The following is a 21,783-nucleotide window of genomic DNA, read 5'->3' on the forward strand; positions in this document are numbered from 1 at the left end:
TGTATGTGCAGCACCTGATTAACCCTTTGTGGTGCCTGGAGCTAATGCCCACCTGTGGGGGGGGGGGGGGGGGTCTCGGTTTTCTTCTGAGTACACCAAATAGACAATGAGCTTGTATATCTGCTATTTTGGGAAATGTTCCCCCCAGAATATTCATGCTGGGGTTCAAGAGGATAATTCATATTTCCATTATTCAGATAAAGGGGAGACTATGTAATGTATGTAATCAATGAATAACAGCCATCCGTTTCATTTTAACACCACAGACCGATAGATCAATAAAATGTTTGTGTGGAAACTGGGTTTGGTCCAAATCAGGTTGTTAAAGGACCACTTCACCACTTTTCATGAACGATGTGGACACATCTAAAACATCTTGGTCTAGTTTTAGTCGACTAAATATAAGATTTTAGTCGACTAGATCTACAGTTGATTTAGTCGAACAAAATGTATTTTGGCGGGCCTTGATGCCGTCTTAATGACGGCATAACTTGCTGAAAATAGCCGATCTACAAGTCCACCACTTGCGAGCTTGTAGATAGCATGCAACTAATTGTAAAATGACTTGTACTGGATCTCTTGTCCACTAGTCCCTTCCTAACATTTTAGTCTAGTTTTTATTTGTTGACGAAATTGTCAGTATATTTAGTCTTAGTTTTTAGTCAGCATAGCTTAGTTCATTTAGTTTCCATTTCGTTTTCGTCAGTGGAAAAAGGTAGTCGACGAACATTTTTCGTCTTTGTTTATTTAAAAAAAAATGACACGGCTATGTTTATTTTTAAATGCCCATGTACAGAGCTTAAAGGACTACTTAACCACTTTTCAACCTATCTTCATATAATCGGTCCTCACTAATGTTCATCTGTAAAGTTGCTTGTAAATATTGTTAATTGTGGTTGCTTTTCTTGTTTCTAAAGTGCTTATTTGGGCTTTTCTATAATGTTGTTTAAACCAGTGATCCTCACACAGCGACATTCCCATGTCAAGGACCCCCATGACAGATTTGTGTTTTTAAATGTTTCAATAAAATGCTTCAAAGATATACAAGATTCCTTTTGAAAATAGCAGATCTAGCAGCTCACAATGCATCACATTGAAAATAGCAGATCTAGCAGCTCACAATGCATCACATTGAAAATAGCAGATCTAGCAGTCGAGCTCACAATGCATCACATTGAAAATAGCAGATCTAGCAGTCGAGCTCACAATGCATCACATTGAAAATAGCAGATCTAGCAGTCCAGCTCACAATGGATCACATTGGAAATAGCAGATCTAGCAGTCGAGCTCACAATGCATCACATTGAAAATAGCAGATCTACCAGTCCAGCTCACAATGCATCACATTGAAAATAGCAGATCTAGCAGCTCACAATGCATCACATTGAAAATAGCAGATCTAGCAGCTCACATCGCATCACACTGCGACGTGTAACATTGTGAGTATTGTCGGTTTAAACATCTATAGTCAAATAACATTCTGCAGACCACATTCTATACATTCATTAAAACTATGAACTCTAACTGCAGGGGGATATATATTTATAATGATCATTATAACAATGGTCCTTCAAGGTGGTCCCCAGCTAAATTAATGATTGTCATTTTGATCAACATTTGCCTGTCATCTCTCCTAATAGCTGGTACCAACATCAATAGAGAATGGATGGAATTGTGGACAAAATATTTTTATAGAAGTGTATATTTGTTAGTCTCTAGTCTAAATGTTATGATGAATTGAAAATGGTGGACCCTAAACAAGTGTAATGCTGTCCACAGTAACAGTCTTTGTATTGAGTTGTACTTTCATGTGAAATGTACCCATGCTGCAAAACTGTTACTTCAATCAATCTTATCCAACGAGAACAAAACATTCTAATAGCCTATATAGTTTTGGATCTGAGTAATTCTCATGATCTCATAATGGTGGTTCCGTGGATCAAATGGGTCTGAGAGGCTAAATGTCATCAAATGGTGGCTCAAATGGGTCTGAGGGGCTAAATGTAATCAAATGGTGGTTCCGTGGATCAAATGGGTCTGAGAGGCTAAATGTCATCATGGTCCGTGGCTCAAATGAAATGGGTCTGATATAGGGCTAAAAAATGTCATCAAATGGTGGTCCGTGGCTCAAATGGGTCTGAGAGGCTAGATGTCATCAAATGGTGGTCCGTGGCTCAAAAGCCGAATAAATAGCCTAATGGACCTTGAAAACCACAGAGCTAAATAAGCCAACAGTATAGCGTAGCCCAAGCCAACACCTGCAAACACTCACTCACCTGATAGTTTGATAGACTGCAGACTGAGGACTTATAGTTTCCACAGCTTCTTGTAGAAGATTTCTTTTGTTGTTTTTCTCCAGCCTGGTAAAAACACCGACGGCCTACCCGATGTCCATGTCAATGAAATGTTATGTTACGAGTTATTCATTAAAACAAACGGCTTATTGTAGCAACACTCTAGCAGCGTGGTGGCGTGGGTGTGGTAATGATTTTACCAAAGGTTGGCGTGAGCGACCTGGGGACGCATGCGCATCCCGTGCACCGCAGCTCAAGGAAATCCCCCCACCACGCACGCACGCACAAACACACACACACACACACACACACACGCACACACACACGCACACACACACGCACACGCACACGCACACGCACACGCACACGCACGCACAATGTATGTATTTACATAATCATATATTTACATACATCAGTAAAACTGAATTGGCTGCATTGAAGTGTATGATTCAACTTTTAATGGTTTATATTAAACTGTTTTAAAATGTTAATAATTGTTATAGTATAGGCCTATAGTAAAAAAGGCATGACGAAATATTAAAGAAGAGTAAAGCTCCAGTTGCCATGACGTATTGCTGTACTGCAATATATTTTGATGAGAAATATTGTTTTATGGAATATTTTATATTGGGTAAAATATACCCGTGTTTGGTGATAGTGTGACAAACAATATGTTTAGTTTCAGTGGCGTGCACAGATAGACACTAGGGGGTGCTAGAGCACCCCCTGCCCTTTTGGCATTATGTTATGCTTTAGCTATTGAAAAATAGCAGACCTACAAGCTCATAGCGCGCCACTCGGTGGCGCGCTATGAGCTTGTAGGTCTGCTATTTTTGAAAAATCGATGAACGACTGACATTTTTTAGAATCTGATCTCAGGTCAGAATGCGTTAACTCAAATCTTTGCTTCTGGGTGGGGTGGGGGTTGCTGGAACAACATATTTTCAGATGGGGGTCCGCCGCCAAACACAGATAATTCTGGCGGTCCTCGACTTGGTTTTTCAGAAAACCGTTTAGAAGGATTTAGAAGGCATTTGTAGAATTGTCCTCAGGGAAGGTGGCGGGCACCCGCATGTGGCCTCCGGGCCGCCATATGTTGCTCATGCATGCTCTATAATTCAATTCAATTCAATTCAATTCAATTCAATTTTATTAAAGTGTCAAATCACAACAGGTTGTCTCAAGCAGTGTTGTTTTCGTCGACTAAAACTAAGACGAAAAATGTTCGTCGACTACCTTTTTTTCACTGACTAAAACTAAATAAAAACTAAATAAAAACGAATCTACGATGACTAAAACTAAGACTAAATATACTGACAATTTCGTCAACAAATAAAAACTAGACTAAAATGTTAGTAAGGGACTAGTGGACAAGAGATCCAGTTTTATGCTGAGTTGCATGCTGAAAATATCTGCTATTTTCAGCATGCAACCAAAGTGTAAGATAAGTCATTACAACGACATCAAGGCCTGTCAAAACACATTTTAGTCGACTAAATCAACTGTAGATTTAGTCGACTAAAACCGTATGACATTTAGTCGACTAAAACTAGACTAAACACTAGAACATTCCAGGTGACTAAAATGTGACTAAGACTAAGTGAAAACTATTCAAGGGACTAAATGACTAAAACTAAAATAGAAATTTGCTGCCAAAAACAACACTGGTCTCAAGACACTTACCAACAAAGATCTATTTTAGTTTTAGTCGTTGTCTCTTGAATAGTTTTCACTTCGTTTTAGTCACATTTTAGTCACCTGGAATGTTCTAGTCAGTGTAGTCTAGTTTTAGTCGACTAAATGTCATACAATTTTAGTCGACTAAATCTACAGTTGATTTAGTCGACTAATATGTGTTTTGACAGGCCTTGATGTCGTTGTAATGACATATTTTACACTTTAGTTGCATGCTGAAAATAGCAGATCTACAATCTCGCAACGCGTCGCAGCAACCCAGCATAAAACTGGATCTCTTGTCCACTAGTCCCTTCCTAACATTTGTTGACGAAATGGTCAGTATATTTAGTCTTAGTTTTAGTCATCATAGATTCGTTTTTATTTAGTTTTAGTCAGTGAAAAAAGGTAGTCGACGAAAATTTTTCGTCTTAGTTTTAGTCGACGAAAACAACACTGGTCCAAACGGTCACACTTCTGATATAATCATTCCAGGCAGTTTGATAGCTTTACACGGTGGCACATTATGTGGTATCATGAACATCGACACAATGCTCGTCCCGCTATAGGGTTATTACAACACAACCACTCACACAGTACAGTATATAACCTCAGGATGCCTGTAAGTCAGGGGTGCCCAAAGAAAAAAAGGTAGTTTGTGGCTGAGCAGGTCACGACATGGCCCTTAACCCATTCTGACCGGGCACCCACGACTGACATTTTTAGAATCTGATCTCAGGTCAGAATGGGTTAAAAATATATAACAAAAAAAAGGGAAAATGGGCATCTGCCACTTGAAGGTGACTTAATTGATTGACATCAACTATGGCCTGTCAGCTCAAAAACCATAATGCAACACTTTGCGTACTGCGCACAGACGTCATAGCATTACATAAGTTATACAAAACAATACAGTACCAATTCCATTGTATACCCATATTTCCCATTCCGAGTCTTATTATGTAACGGCAGCGCCGCTATACCAAAGCCCCCTTCAGGTACATTTTTGAGTGGTGCAGCCTGCCACGCCAATGACCAGCAATGTCCCTATCTATATCTGTAGTCCGTATTATGTTTAGGGTACCAACAGGCAACAGGTGACAAAGTGGTGCTGTTGAAATTCAGGTGCATGATGGGAAGATGGGAGTTTTAGTATAGAGCGGCGCAGTCCCTCCCCCTTTCAGAACAACGAACGGCCCAGGAAATGAAATGCAATGCATTCTGACCATAGGATTTTCTTTAAGTATTTATTTAAAGACGGTTACGCCGCGGACAAAGCCAACTCGGATCGTGACAAATCATGACAATGAACACAATGTTTTGGGGCCGATCAAATAATTTATAAGAAGAAAAACGAAACAAATAGTGTTGTCTCCTGCCTCCTGCCTCCGGCCCAAAACATTGTGTTCATTGTCATGATTTGTCACAATCCGAGTTGGCTTTGTCTGCGGCGTAACCGTCTTTAAATAAATACTTAAATCCTATGGTCAGAATGCATTGCATTTCATTTCCTGGGCTGTTCGTTGTTCTGAAAGGGGGAGGGACTGCCCCGCTCTATAGCAGTACAGAACAGACTATACCAGACGCGATAGCATTTGATGACCACCAAGTGTCACTCACTTCAGATAGGTCTGATTTTAAACTATTTTCAGCAGTGGGATAATAAATTAATATCAACATTTTGGGATCTTGTTGAGCTGGTCATTTTGAAAGTAGCTCTCCAGTTAAAAAAAAAATCACACCCTCTGTGTGCGCATCCCCGGGGGGGGGGGGGGGGGGGGTCCCCGAAACTTCCAGACCCACAGGAACATGCCCAGGGTGCCAGTCCGGTTCCGGCGAGCCGCCCCGCATCCGAAACAGTCGAGAAATGACAGAGTTACTGTGTGGGGGAATTAGCATTTAGCAGTCACCTCTCTCTCTCTCTCATTAGCAGGCAACAGTGCAAAACTATCTCTCTCTCTCTCTCTCTCTCTCTCTTTGTTTCTAGCAGTGGCGTGCACAGACATTTAGAGGGGCAGGTGCTCAAGTGAAAAAAAAAGGGCACCTTGTGCAGCGCATTTTGGGGCGGGAACCCATTTTGGTGCTTTAGCTATTGAAAAATAGCAGATCTAGGTCTGCTATTTTTTTTTTTTATCGAAGAACCACTGACATAGAAACATAGCTTTAGATTGTGGGGGGCCTAAATAATATAGTAGAAGCGTTTTTTTATCAAGATTTGATCAATGCCACCATGGTCCACACACCACTACAAATTAAGTTGCCAAAAGGGCAGGGGGTGCTCTAGCACCCCCTAGTGTCTATCTGTGCACGCCACTGGGTCCAGACATAGGGACATTGCTGTTCCTGCACCACTCAAAAAAGGTGCGGGCACCCTTGCTGCTGTAAGTGATATTTTTTTGGTTAAAACAAGTTAAAACCTTCAGTCAGTACAAGAGCATTGGTAACACTTTACAATAACGACCTATTATAAAGCATCTATAAACATTTATAAGCAGTTTGTAGATGAGCAATAATCATGAACAGACTGTTTGTTGACATCCGTAAATGTTTACCTAAACATTTATAACTATGTGAATAGTTTACTACTTACTAATACCTTACTAATAACGCATACATGATGTTTAAACATAGTTATAAATGTTTAGGTAAACATTTACGGATGTCAACAATGATTGTTCATGATTATTACTCATCTACAAACTGCTTATAAATGTTTATAGATGCTTTATAACAGGTAGTTATTGTAAAGTGTTACCAGAGCATTCTGGGGTCGATCTCTCGGCCAACCGTCAACTCCGTGTACGAGTACCAGTGGTGGAAGTAATACTTGTTTTTTTTTAGTTTTTTTAAAAAGTAACTAATACCACAATATAGAAATACTCTGTTATAACAAGTAAAAAGTTCTGCATTCACATTTTACTTGAGTTAAAAGTACAAAAGTATAGGCATCAAATTGTACTTAAGTACTTAAGAAAAGTAAAAGCACTCAGTGTGCAGACATAGTCCCATTTCAGGTTTCAAAATACACAAAATCTTTTGAAAATAGAGCTTGTAGATCAGCTATTTTCAGATATCTGAAGTACAAAATAGGGTTTAGAATGGTTAATGTATGTTTTATCTTAATAAAAGTACAATATTTACCTCTGAGATGTAGAGTAGTAGTAAAAAGCAGTATATAAAACATTTGGAAATACCTGAGTAAAAGTAAAAAATATCTGAGTACATGTAAAACTTGTAACACTGGTGAGTAGCACGGCTTGGTAAGTCGTGTGTTAAAGGGATATTGCACTTAAAAAAAAAGAAACCTTTGGTCATTTAATCGTTTAATCGTCATTTAATAGTTGTGTATATTCGTACGTCTCTAAATGTTTATTGTAAACAAGTTCATGGTGTCGTTTATGGTACGTGTCACAGTAAACAGTTTTTGTATTGAGCTGTACTTGAAATGTACTGTAATTCTGCAAACTGTTAATAAATCAATCAATCAATTTTAACCATGATAGATTCATCGAAAACCTTTTTCTGGTGACAGATGTTGTCCTTCTAATACGTGAGGGGGGCGTGTTTTTTTAATTTACTTTATTTTTAATTTTTTGGAAAAGAATGAGGAGGCAGACCACTCTGCTGCGTGACAGAGGAGAATCAAAACAATTATTTCAAATAAATGTGGTTAAAAGTTAGAAGTTATAGAAGTTACAATTTGGTTTGTATGCGGGAAGGGTGCGGGCAGCTAATATGAATATCACATATCTAAATACTGAACCGAGAATCTTTAAAACTGTCTGGGGTGTTCACGAATGACCAAAAGTTTTTTTTTTAAAGTGAAATATCCTTTTAACCTACTGGGAGATCGTCGTAGGTGTTGCACCATACCTCAACAAGTCACCCCGACTGATAGTTTTTTTCACTAACAGGGGTCGCCCGGTCTCTCCAGCTCTTCACTAAATAGAAAATACATTTGGAGGCGGGGTTACAATTTCTATCCAATCAGGGGAGAGAACCCCACAACAAAGATCATTTATTATTATTAGCTTGTGTGATGACAAATGTTTTGTCTTAAGGGCAGTCCATACCGTCTCTGACCACCGAACCTTTCGTCGGAAAGATCAGAATTAAAAAATTTTCCCGAAGTAGAGTTCGGAGAGTCACAACATCTGGGAGTGCAGCTTTCAGAACAAAAATCCGGAGGAATGCGTTTCAGAAGTTGCGAGTGACGTCATGTTGTAGTTTGTACCGGAGCTTTCAGAAGTGACGTCATGTTCTAGTTTGTACCGGAGCTTTCAGAAGTGACATCATGTCGTAGTTTGTACCGGAGCTTTCAGAAGTGACATCATGTTGTAGTTTGTACCGGAGCTTTCCCACAAAAAGTTCGATGGTCGGAGACAGTATGGACTGCCCTTCAGTCTTTTGTTTTGGGTTGGGCGGAGGTGGCTCAGGGGTAGAGTGCCTGGATGGTAACCGTAAGGTTGCCAGTTCGAACCCTGTGGGCTCCCCCAGAGTTACTGTCAAAGTCTCCTGGAGCAAGACACTGAACCCCTAATTGCTCCCGATGTGCTGGTTGGTGCCTTGCATGGTTTCCGCTGCCATCGGTGTGTGAATGGGTGAATGTAATGCACAATCTCTGTAAAGCGCCTTGGATGAAGGCGCTATATAAATGCACCATTTACCATTTACCATTTTTTGGTTTCATCACTTTCAATTTCACTAGTCCATCATGCGTCTGGTATCAGTTCTCTTTCCCGAATGAAAATGTATTTTCTGTTTACTAAAGAGCGGGAGAGAGAGAGAGAGAGACGGCCAGGGAGGGATCACTCCTGATATTGAACAAGCATTCTATAACAATGATTGCTATGGTACAGTATATACCGTATAGAGCTATTTAACACTTATTTTAACAAAGAAATGTCACTTACATCAGTGGTTCTCGACCTTTGCAGCCTGTGAACCCCCAAAGATAATCAGTTATCTCTCTCTCTCTCACACACACACACACACACACACACACACACACACACACACACACACACACACACACACACACACACACACACACACACACACACCTTGATAAGCACTTTGACTTGTAGTAGTTGAGGCATTCAATTTTAGTTTGACGGTGTTCCTTAAAATTGTCACATTTCACAGGTTGAAACCCTGTAGGCTGGTTTCTTCTCTGGCTCAGGTTTAAACATTACAGCAGGGTAAAAACCTGGCATGGTGCATAAAAGGCTTCTATGTGTGTCTTCTATGTGTCAGTCGCTCTTCGATTTTTCAAAAAAATAGCAGACCTACAAGCTCGTAGCGCGCCACCGTCTGATCTCAGGTCAGAATGGAAAACTGTCAGGATGTAGAAGAATTTTTTTTTTAAATCTGATCTCAGGTCAGAATGGGTTGTTATTAGCCGGCCATGTTTTGTATACCCTCCTGCCATTTTGAAACCTGCATTACACAGCATGGTAAAGAAACAAACCGCGAAATGGCCTACATGAGGCGTCTCATCTCACGGCCCCTTTTTAGACGCTTCACGGCGAGGAGGAGGTCTTCCGGCTGTCTCTCAGGACGCCGTCCAGGCCGTTGAGCTGCCGCAGGAAGCCCCGGTTGGGGATGACGCCCCGGTGGTCCTTCACCGTCCTGATGGCGTCCACCAGCGTGAGGCTCTGGCAGATCATCAGGTAGGCCAGCACCAGGGTGGCCGAGCGGCTGACGCCCACCGCGCAGTGGACCAGCACCGTACCTTCACGCACGCACGCGCGCGCAACGCATGCACGTACACACACCGCACGCACGCAATGCAGGCACACACACACACACACACACACGCACGCGCACGCACACATGTACGCACACACAGCCAACGCACCGCACACACGCACGCAACGCAGGCACACACACACAGGGGAGAACGGGTTACATTTTGGCATTTTCTTACAGTACAAATAATGGCGATTAGTGGTTCACGTTTTTTGTTTTGGTGGGTGTTTTGGTCTTTGAACATTTGAACTTAAAGCAGTAGTTCACCCCCAAAAAAAGCCAAATCATTTCGGCACTACAGCGCCGAAACAGCAGTAAAATAGGAGTATGAATCGGCTCAAAGAGTGTGCACTAATACTAATGATAGCCAACCAGTGGTCCGGGGACCACCAGTGGTCCTTGAGGGGGTTCCAGGTGGTCCCCATGCAACTAAATGATGGAGAGTTGGTATTTGGTAACCAAATGGACCCTTATGGATCTTTAACTCTTGAGAGCGTAAAGTGAAACCAAATGGACCCGTATTGGGCCCATCTGTTTTTAAGTTAAAAGTTAAATTATTGTTAAACAAGAAGAAGTCTTCTACATGATTACAGAATGTCGAACAATAGTTATTCTGATCAAAGTTTGCCTGTTATCGCTCAGCATGGAGTTGTGGAACAACATATCCAACGAAAACGAAATATTCAAATATTTGGGCCTGAGGCGCAGGGCCGATTCATACTCCTATTTTACCGCTGTTTCGGCGCTCTAGTGCCGAAATGATTTCGGCTCGTCAGAAATTTTCAGTAGCACCGAAGAGCCGACTTTAGGACGGTACCCCCCCCCCAGAACCTCAAATGACGTCACATTGTAGGCTCTACAGAGCCAAATGACGTCACATTGTAGGCTCTACAGAGCCAAATGACGTCACATTGTAGGCTCTACAGAGCCAAATGACGTCACATTGTAGGCTCTACAGAGCCAAATGACGTCACATTGTAGGCTCTACAGAGCCAAATGACGTCACATTGTAGGCTCTACAGCGCCGAACCGACTTTTATTCGGCTCTAAAATAGGAGTATGAATCGGCCCTAAATCTCATCAAATGGTGGTTCCATGGCTCAAATGCCCAATAAATCATGGGCCTCGATATGAAAAAGGGTTGAAAACCACTGACTTACAGTAACCTACCGTAAATACAAAACCACTGACTTACAGTAACCTACCGTGAATACAAAACCACTGACTTAACCTACCGTGAATACAAAACCACTGACTTACAGTAACCTACCGTAAATACAAAACCACTGACTTAACCTACCGTGAATACAAAAAGTGGAAATGGCCAATGTACAGTACAAGCTCTCAACGTGCCAAGGACACAACCCGTTGAGAGCTTCGTGTTGATCTGCCATTTGCCAAATTGCTCAGCAGATTAATTCCTAGAGATGAATGCGAATGATATTCTGAAGATTATGCACAAATAATTGTGATTATCTCACATGATTGCCATCAGTCATAAAACATTTGATTCTGACGTTTGAATATTTAACCCATTCTGACCTGAGATCAGATTCATACCAGGTTTCCACTGGACAGTACACACACTGGTCTGATTAACCCATTCTGACCCAAGATCAGATTCTAAAAATGTCAGTCGTTCTTCGATTTTTCAAAATACAAGCTCGTATCGCGCCACTCGGTGGCGCGCTATGAGCTTGTAGATCTGCTATTTTTCAATAGCTAAAGCATAACATGATGCCAACACCAAAATGGGTTCCCGTTCAGAATGGGTTAATTATATTACAGCCTACCTATAGCCCCCTTTTATTTTGCAGTTTTCAAATATCTTTGGACACAGAATCAAAAGTTTTATGATTCAACAGGAGCCTGCACCATGGTTTGGTTCCAGGCTTAAAAAAATTTAAGTGAATATTTTTCTGAACTATCTATGGGAGAACTCCAATGGGATCCCATTTCTATGGGAAATCTAAACCTCAGACTAATGCCCCTCTCTGGCTGAGGCAACTGCTCTTAATTCCCTACATGGGAGACGGCTGATAGGAACAAAGTGTTAAAAGCCAGTGGTGTTCAAACTGTTTGTGGCCAAATAAAACATTTGACGACATAGCAGGGCTTATGTCATATAGGCCGACAAAGTTACACTTAACCCATTTAGACCCAAGACCAGATTCTACAATTGTCTTCTAAACAGTTTTCTGAAGAAAAAAAAAACATGTTTCTATGTCATCCGTTCTCAAACATTTTCATGTCAATAAATTGGCCGCCGACCCCCATCTGAAAATATGTTGTTCCAGGGAAAGATTTGAGTTAAAAACTTCAAAGATTTGTCCCACATTTTCACGATTTTTAAAAAATAGCAGACCTACAAGCTTGCAGCGCGGCACGCGGTGCCGCGCTATGCGCTTGTAGATCTGCAATTTTTCAATAGCTATAAAGTATAACATAATGCTTTACAACACCAAAAGGGGTTCCCGCCCCAAAATGGGTTGAAAATAGCCGATCTCATGCATCAATGCGTGAAAGGAATGCTAAGTCATTAGAAGCCACAAAAAGCATACAGTGTGAGAACATCCTACAGTATATAACTTTAATGACGTTAAATTAATTGTATTTGGGCTTTACCTTAGCAACTCAAGACCATGTAGTCTAGGGAACAAAAACAAAACACACACACACACAGACCTAATTTATATCTAGAGTAAAACAACAACAACAATCAATGGTAAAAAGATACTGTACAGCAGGGGTACTCAACTGGCGGACCGCGGTCCACGACTGGACCGTGGACCACCTCTCTGTGGACCCTAGGCATTTTTTTTTTTTTTTGCATCAGGTCAGGCCAGCAAAAGAAATCTCTCCTAAGCTCAGGCCAGGCCAGCCACAGTCAATTTCAATTCAATTCAGGCAGTGTTGCTGCAGCACAACTACATTGCGTGTCTTATGTTAATGGAGGGAAGAAGTTAATAATATAAATAACATCAGATGGTACATTTCTCATGTGAAATTGCTGCAAAGGCCCCCAAAATGTCCCCCAAGGGCCCCCAAAATTCTGGCGCGTGCAGTGTGATTTGGATTTGGAGTTCCACTCCGGGCCTGCACTCTGCACCCCATTATTGGTTGGGTGGAAGGGGATCTGATTTGTATAAGCTTGGCTTGACCATACTAAACGGGCATAGAGCCCCGCTCTCCGATGGACGCCGCGCATGGGACCGGACCTCGGTCTTATTCAAAAAAATATTTGTGGACCTTCATCATTTCTAGTTGAGGACCCCTGCTGTACAGCATTTGTGTGGCCTGTTCAAACTACTCCCTTCCAAAAAACGCTACCAGAGCATCAAATCTCGTACCACCCGTCTCAGTAACAGTTTCTACCCCCAGGCAGTCAGGCTGCTGAACAGCTGACCTTGAACTGTATTGCACTATTTTGTCACTTCACTTGCACTTTTCCTGTTTTTTTTTGTCTTTTTCTTGCACTATAGATGTTTGTTTATGTCCTGTCTGTGTATGTAAGACAGAGTGCTCTGAGCAAAATACTTTTCATTGTATTTATACTCTGTATCTATACACATGACAAATAAACCTGAACCTGAACCTTATTGGTCTGTAATCTGTATACGGCATATCCTTATGAAATATGATGATAGGCCAGGGATAATCATATCCCCATCCCTCAAATTCACATAAGAATAAAACGCACGCTCGCACAGATTGAAGAGCGGAGTTAGCAAGAGGGTTTTTACCCCAAGATGAGGCTGGATTTCTGAGGCTCCTTAGACCCTCCTATGCCCCGCACTTTGTCCGTTTGTGTGAAAACAAACACAATGATTTGATTGGCTCTTATATAGCCTACTCCTAAACTATTAATAATATATATATATTCTTTTAATCCTTTATTTACCCAGGTTAGTAGCTGAGCACAAGTGCTCATTTTCAGCAACGCCCTGCACATAGAGACAGACACACATTAAAACCTAGGAGCTGACCAGCACAACCACAGTCTTATACTGTTGGCCACTAAGCAGCTCCACTGGAGCAGTTGGGGGTTCAGTCAGTGCCTTGCTCAAGGGACACTTCAGCGGTGTTGGGTGAGTGATGACAATCACCAGATTTTTTACAGCCCGTCCGGGGAATCGAACCGGCAACCTTTCGGCAACAAGGGCGCTCCTCTAACCCTTTGGCAACCGCTGCCCCAAATATTAGTTTACTCGTATGTACCTATTGTATTTTATCTGTGTACTGCTGTGCTGTCTCTGGGTGCCTGAATTTCCCTCATGGAATCAATAATACGCACGCACGACTGCTGCGAGTACATCAAAACGATAGGATGGCAATTATATAAAATTACATTCTTAACCCAAAGTATAGCAACCTCCGACGAGCTCAGTGGCCTTGTGGTTAGAGTGTCCGCCCTGAGACTGGGAGGTCGGGGTTCAATCCCCGGCCGGGTCATACCAAAGACTGACACTCAAGGGTTGTATTGGGGGTAAGTCCCTGCGACATACTAGCGTCATGTCCAGGGGGTGTACTTGTACATCAAGATGCCTCATGCTACAGAAACAGGAGATAGGCTCCTGCCCTATGGCTAGGCTACTATACCAACCTCCGCTGCTGAGCGCCCTGTGAATGAACTCGGCGGCGGGGTAGAAGTTGACGCTCATGTCGAAGGTGGGCGAGTCGTGGGCCTCGATGCCCTGGTAGGTGATGTTCATGCCGGCGTAGTACTCGGCCCCGCCGCGCCACTTGCTCTGGGCACAGTTCAGGATGTGGGTGACGCCCAGCTTGACCAGCTCACGGCGATCTGCCGCCATCTCCCTGCAAAACAACATGATCGATTGATTATTTTATTTTCGTATTCCTGCACAGTTCACATGACCCATGGTGTTTATACATTTTATACGCTTACAGCATGTTTACAGCATATTCATATGTTGGAAAGTTTGTTTCGGCAGTGGCTCAGGGGGTAGAGTGGCTGGATGGCAACCGCAAGGTTCCCAGTTTGAACCCTGTGGGCTCCCCCAGAGTTAGTGTCGAAGTGTCCTTGAGCAAGACACTGAACCCCAAATTGCTCCTGATGTGCTGGTTGGTGCCTTGCATGGTTTCCGCTGCCATCGGTGTATGGACGTGTGTGTGTGTGTGTGTGTGTGTGTGTGTGTGTGTGTGTGTGTGTGAATGGGTGAATGTAATGCACAATCTATGTAAAGCGCCTTGGATAAAGGCGCTATAAAAATTGCACCATTTACCATTTTGTTTGTTGTTCTGTTAGCTTGCTGACCACCCAAAAGTTCAAATTGGTCATTGACGCATGGCACCTGTGAGTGATTGGTGCTGCAGGGAAAGGGGAACTGTGAATGGTATTGTCCACCAGAGGCTGACATTTTGCATAGCCAGAGGAAATTCTCTGAAAACACATACATACATATTCATTAATATGTTCTGTCTCCTCTCCCAAGCTTTGCAAATAAAATCTGCCACAACAAAAGCTGCTTTAACAAGACATATCTAGACACAGTTGTGATGAGCTTGTAGATTAGATTACGCCTTTTGTATCATGTGTTGCTGTGTTCTCCCATTTCTTATTGTTTAAAACATTTCTACTGTATTGTTTTGTGTGTGTGTATTCTTCTACTTCTATATTCTTCTACTTCTACTTCGTATATGTTTTATTTTATGCTGTCCAGCACTTTGGTCAACCTTGGTTGTTTTTAAATGTGTTCTAGAAATAAAATGTACTTGCCTTGACAGTAGACGCCCTGCTTGATCATAACTACAGCATCACACAAATTGCCATCAAATGTAGTAGATCTGCAAGCTGTTGAGCATGATACTTTTGCTTTTTCTTTAGGGGTGCTGGACCCTCCTATATTCAGCTATTAGTGTGGATTTTCTTCTTACGCAAACATTAAATTCCCATTGACAATGAATGGAGAATTTTACGTACATATGTGTCTGAGCAAATAGACCTGTTATGTCATGATTAGGGCCGGGACTAATTGCGATTAATTTAGATTAATTAACTACAGAAAAATTAATCGCGATTAACTACAGATAAATTAATCGCACCTTTTTTTTCACCGCGGAACGTTTCTCACTGGGCGCTTTTCTATAGTACTGAAAACTGGAAATAATAAAAAGTCACCCCATTTTGTGTTGCCTAGAACTGGAGGTCTGACAAAAAACAGTAACAATATGAAGTAAGTACAGCTTTGTGATGTCACTGAGATGTACTTGTTACTGTTACTAATTTTTTTTCAGACCTCCAGTTCTAGGCAACACAGAATGTGGTGACTTTTATTATTATTTCCACAACAGGTATATTAATGACAGTAAAATGTTGAAAATGAGTGGTATCCTCTAGTCACTATTCATTGATTCACTGGGTTACCAAAAAACATAAAAAAAAAAGGTTTCTCGCTGTTCTCGGGTTGAATATTGATATGCGATTAAAATGCGATTAATCTAGATTAATTAATCGCAAAGCCTCTGATTAATTAGATTAATTTTTTTAATCGAGTCCCAGCTCTAGTCATGATACGATATGATGTCTAAGGGCCGATTCATACTCCTATTTTAGAGTCGAATAAAAGTCGGTTCGGCGCTGTAGAGCCTACAATTTGACGTCATTTGAGGTTCGGGGGGGGGGCGGGTACCGTCCTAAAGTCGGCTCTTCGGTACTACTGAAAGTTTCTGACGAGCCGAAATCATTTCGGCACTACAGCGCCGAAACAGCGGTAAAATAGGAGTATGAATCGGCCCTAAGAGCGCCCCTCACTTCACACGGATGAGATTTCTATCCTGAAAAGTTTGTGAAACTTTGAAACTTTGTGAGGTTTTCTGCACCCGACAGGGACGTTAACCCATTTAGACCTGAGGCCGATTCAAAAAACAGTTTTGTGAAATACCTATTTTTCTGTATCAGTGGTGCTCAATATTTCATGTCAAGGACCCCTAGAATTATATGTATTTGGCTGCCGACCCCCATCTGAAAATATGTTCTTCCGGGAACCCACACAAAAGCAAAGATTTGAGTTAAAAACGTTCACTCTGAAAGATAATTCAATGATTTGAGTCACATTTTTATGATTTTTCAAAAATGGCAGACCGACAAGCTTGTAGTGCGGCACTCGCTTAGCACGCGCTAAGAGCTTGTAGATCTGCTATTTTTCAATAGCTAAAGTATAACATATAATCCTTAAAACACCAAAAGGGGCTGTAAGGGCAGGGCCACTCACTGGTCTCCTATGTAGAGCCTGGGCCACACTTGGTCCGCGTGGTTGCAGGCTGTCTTGCCGGTGTACAGCAGCCTCTCCAGCTCCGCCACGGACAGGGCAGAGACTCGCTCCCTCGCCGCTGCAGCCTCCCTCCGGCTGGGAGACGGAGTGGAGGAGCGCTGCTGCGCCGCCGCCGCTGCTGAATCCTTCCGTCCGGGAGACAGAGTGGAGGAGCGCTCCGCTCCTCCGGCCTCCCTCCGGCTGGGGGACGGCGTGGAGGACCGCTCCGCTCCGGCCTCCCTCCGGCTGGGAGACCGGGAGCTGCTCCTGGAGCGTGAGAACCGCGACATGAACGCCATCTAGAGAGAGCAAGAAAAACAGTGTTACTGTTTTTGGGATTATCTTTCGGTGAAGTTGCAGGAGCGTGAGATTGTACTGTATAGTGAATGAATGAATGAATGAATGAATGAAAAACTTTATTCTGAACATAAAGAGGCAAAGAATTAAAAGAAGTGCAATATAGAAAACAAAAATAATATTCCCAAAGTATAAACAACAAGAAAAAAAAAAGACAAGCCACACTGGCCGCAAGTATAATTATTTTTTTCTCTTCTTTTTTTATTATTCTTTTTTTTTTCTCAGAAAGTTCCAGTGAGTGAGAGTTAGTGAAACTTTGCAAGCACATTCCCACTACGCCATGGGAAGAAATTCCACCCTATATCTTTTCAAAATTGCCTCATGGCGGCGCAGGCCACCTATAACTGGACCATCACACTTTGCCCGCACGTAGAGGCCATGAAGGAAACACCTCTTTATTTTAAATTCTTTTTTAAAGATATTCTTTTTGCGGCTTATGCCTTTTATTGGTTTTTGAAGGGACAGACAGTAGGCTGACAGGAAACGGGAGAGAGATGGGGGATGACATGCAGTAAAGGCCGTGTCTGGCTCGGGAGTCGAACCTGCGGCACACTGCGACTGGATTACCAGACGGTTACGCCACCGCCTGGGCCTCTCAAACTCCTCTTTGCCCTGCATTTTTCACATAGAAGCCTTTTGTTGTGCCAAGATGATTTGTAAAATGCTTTTATTATTATTAATACAATATTATTATTACTCCTGCATGCAGATTTTGTCCAAACATGACGCAAATTGGTACAGATTATATCTACCTGTCCCATATTTCATATCAAATCAGGACCGGCGAATTTCGACCATGGCTGGTCCACAATAACCTACCTGACCTGGCGCAGAGCTGTGCTCTTTTTGTAGAGCACATTATGTTTTAGTTTGATACCAACAGGGGGCGCTGTTGCACCACTCCCTCCAGACAGGTCTGATTTTTCAAATACCTTTTGATTGATTGATTGAAGTATGTATTTAACAGAATGGAGAATTACAGTACATTTCAAGCACAACTCAATACAAAGACTGTTAACTGTGGAGGACATCATACAGCATTACACTTGTTTACAATAGGGTCCATCATGTTCAATTAAATTGATTCAGTTCAACATTCAGAGACGTACAAATATACACTTTTATATAGCCAAAAACAGGAAATCCTCATGGTAAAAACATATAGGCCTACAGTGAGTGTAAATAAGGGGTGAGTGGGTCGTGGGTGATTCAGATTTTACGGGGGCCAGTTTCGAATTGCAGCCGTCTATAGGTGCCCTTTGAGAGCGGCCAAGGAGTCGCATGTCTTAATGACTGCTGGTAGGGCGCGTTCCGCATTTTGGTGGCATATAGGAGCGAAATGAGCCAAATATTAATAATATATAGACTATCATTTCACTCACACTCATATAGTTACAATCTGGATTCTTTCTGGAAACACTGCAAGAAAACACTAGTCGCTCGCACTCGCTCACGCACGCGCGCGCGCGCACACACACACACACACACACACACACACACACACACACACAGTCACAACAGCAACACCGACTACGGCAACACTGACTACGGCACAAAATAACAGCAACATGTTTGTTTTACACAATTCACCACTAAATGGGGATCATGTTTGGACAGAACAGCTATCATGGAATTATGGAACAGAAACGCCTACCTTTAGAAATGTTGCGCTCCTCCACCGTTTTGGATGTTATTTCACACTCATTTAATTAGGGCAGGCTAGGCTACCCTAAATATAATAATAAAACAAGAATAATAGGGAATATATCGAAATGTTGGAAGCCTTAATGCGCCTGTTGCGACGGCCGGGGGCGGCGATTTAACGTGGACTATATAATATATATGCTCGTGTTTTCCCCTATCCGTCTTTTATTGATATAGCCTTGGCTTATGTTATATTTCCCTTTATTTTCCCTATAGTTGCGACGCGCTCTCCCGATCTGCTACAGCTGGGCGAGCACGCACAGGAGCGGCCATGATAAATGATTCCAATTCCAGGCTGTGGATATAGCCTATAGTGATTATTATAGGATCAACTGGATGGCTGCTGCGCGTAGCTACACTAGCCTACTACGTAAACAGTCGTGGTTCCTAAACTGGGGTTCGCGGTCCCCATGCAGATCATGATGGCTTAGAATGGGGGCGAAATTAAAGGACCACTTCACCACTTTTCATTTCAACCTATCCTCACTAATAATCATGAAAGAATTGCGCTTTTTTTCTCCCTATACCCAGTCTATGGGCTATATCTTGCACCACCCTTTAACCTTTATCCCTAAACTAATTTGCCATTCTTTACTATTAAAAAAAGAAAACCTTTTAAAATAGTTCAAATCGATCGACATCATCGATGGGGAATAGGCTACAAGCTAATAGAAACTGCAGGCTTTATCTAGTCCTGAAAAGTTGCGATGCAAATATGGAAGCCATCGTTCTCACCAAAATACAAATCTAAATTTATACGTTTTTGTAAAAAATAATCTTATTAGAAATAATCTGCCTAATGATGATGTCACTGGTGGTCGGGTTTCTAAACTGCCCACAGCCCTCCTATGAGACACAGACTTGGAAAAAAATCGTGCCACTTTATTAGTGAGTCCCCTATATGAATATAAGTTGAAAACGGTGAAGTGGTCCTTTAAGTACCACTTAAGACTGAGAGCTTTTCACCTTTTGATGAATTGAAAATGGAGGACCCTGATGTAAACAGGTCTTATAGTGGGTTTCTTTCTGGTTTTATCAACAGCAGTTGACCACCCCAATTCCTTCCTATAGGCCACTCTGCAAAACTATAGGCTACAGTAATCAATCAATCAATCAATCAGCTGGAATGAATATACTTTTTGTGAGATTCATACATTGTCAATATTCACAACGTAGGCCTACAGTCGGCCTACTGTACATTTGTCATTATTAGAAAGTAGGCCTATAGGATATTATTGTAGGTCTACCCTATGACTATACCCTATGACATACTGTCGTTTTTCATGATAAAAAATGATTTCCGATGATAAATAGCAGACCTACAAGCTCGTAGCGCGCCACTCGGTGGCGCGCTATGAGCTTGTAGATCTGCTATTGATCATCGAAAATCATTTTTTATCATGAAAAACGACATACGATAGTATGCATGCATATATGTCAATCATCAATCAACGTATGTTGTTTTTTTCATGATTTTTGATAATTCAAAAAATGATGAAAATCATAAAAAACGCCATACTATATACAGTCGTTGACATTTGATTTTGTCAAATTTCATGCAGCTATTTTTCATTTCACTCACTTCACTCATTTCACTCACTTAAGTCATGCAGTGCAGTTCCAAATGCAGCCACGGGGTGGAGATTATTTGAGTGAGCAAACTAGAAAGAGAGAGAGAGAGAGAGAGAGAGAGAGAGGAGTGAGTGAGTGAGTGAGTGAGTGAGTGAGTGAGTGAGTGAGTGAGTGAGTGAGTGAGTGAGAGTGTGTGTGTGTGTGTGTGTGTGTGTGTGTGTGTGTGTGTGTGTGTGTGTGTGTGTGTGTGTGTGTGTTCACCCCATGCACCGACTTCAAATTGGACACAGGCGTTCCACACCACCACAGGGAGTGCAGTGCCCGGTGTCGAGTCGGTCGGACCCACGGTTTGCTCAGAACCGCCCCCAAAAAGGCCTCTTCTGCCTGGGCTCTGGACAGGGCTCCTGCATGACCAGGCTCCATCCATACGGGCACCGCTGTAGATGGCCCCTGCACGGGCGCCGCTCTAGTATTGAGAAAATGCTAAAATAGGTGTCAAACTAGGGGGTTTTCACAGTGGCGTGCACAGACATTTAGAGGGGCAGGTGCTCAAGTGAAAAAAAGGGCACCTAGCACGTGGAACCGGCCGGTTGCCTTAATTAACACATTCTGACCTGAGATCAGATTATAAAATTGTCTTCTACATCCTGACAGTTTTCTGAAAAAGCTATGTTTCTATGTCAGTGGTTCTTCGATTTTTCAAAAATAGCAGACCTACAAGCTCGTAGCGCGCCACTCGGTGGCGCGCTATGAGCTTGTGGATCTGCTATTTTTCAATAGCTAAAGCATAACATAATGCCAAAAGGGCAGGGGGTGCTCTAGCACCCCCTAGTGTCTATCTGTGCACGCCACTGGGTTTTCATGATTCTGAATTCATTGCAAACACTGCACGACAAACACTCCTTGGGCTAAAAACGGCTGTAGCCACTTGCCCATTTGTGATAACCATCACATTTTGTGATGACGGCTATGGCCGTTTTCAGCCCGAGGAGTGTTTTCCGTGCAAAACTTAATGTTTGCAATGGATTCAGAATCATGAAAGCCCCCCCCCCCCCCAGTATGACACGTTCACATGCTACTCAAATCAGCATGCACTTTAGGGAATTTTGCCTTATAGGTTGTTAAGTATACCATAACCTATTTTAGCATCTTTCAATATG

General features: G+C 42.2%; 1 protein-coding gene across 1 annotated transcript; it reads right to left on the reverse strand.

The window, feature by feature from the left end:
• Positions 1-9,490: 9,490 nt before the first annotated feature.
• Positions 9,491-17,289, reverse strand: dusp26 (dual specificity phosphatase 26; the record flags this gene model as incomplete). Its single annotated transcript, XM_083792966.1, has 3 exons — positions 9,491-9,702; positions 14,323-14,534; positions 16,952-17,289. 3 exons carry the CDS (start codon positions 17,287-17,289, stop codon positions 9,491-9,493), a joined length of 762 nt encoding a protein of 253 aa, XP_083649092.1.
• Positions 17,290-21,783: the final 4,494 nt, after the last annotated feature.

This window comes from Protomyctophum parallelum, assembly GCF_964188405.1.
Source record: "Protomyctophum parallelum genome assembly, chromosome: 21".
Classification (NCBI taxonomy): domain Eukaryota; kingdom Metazoa; phylum Chordata; class Actinopteri; order Myctophiformes; family Myctophidae; genus Protomyctophum; species Protomyctophum parallelum.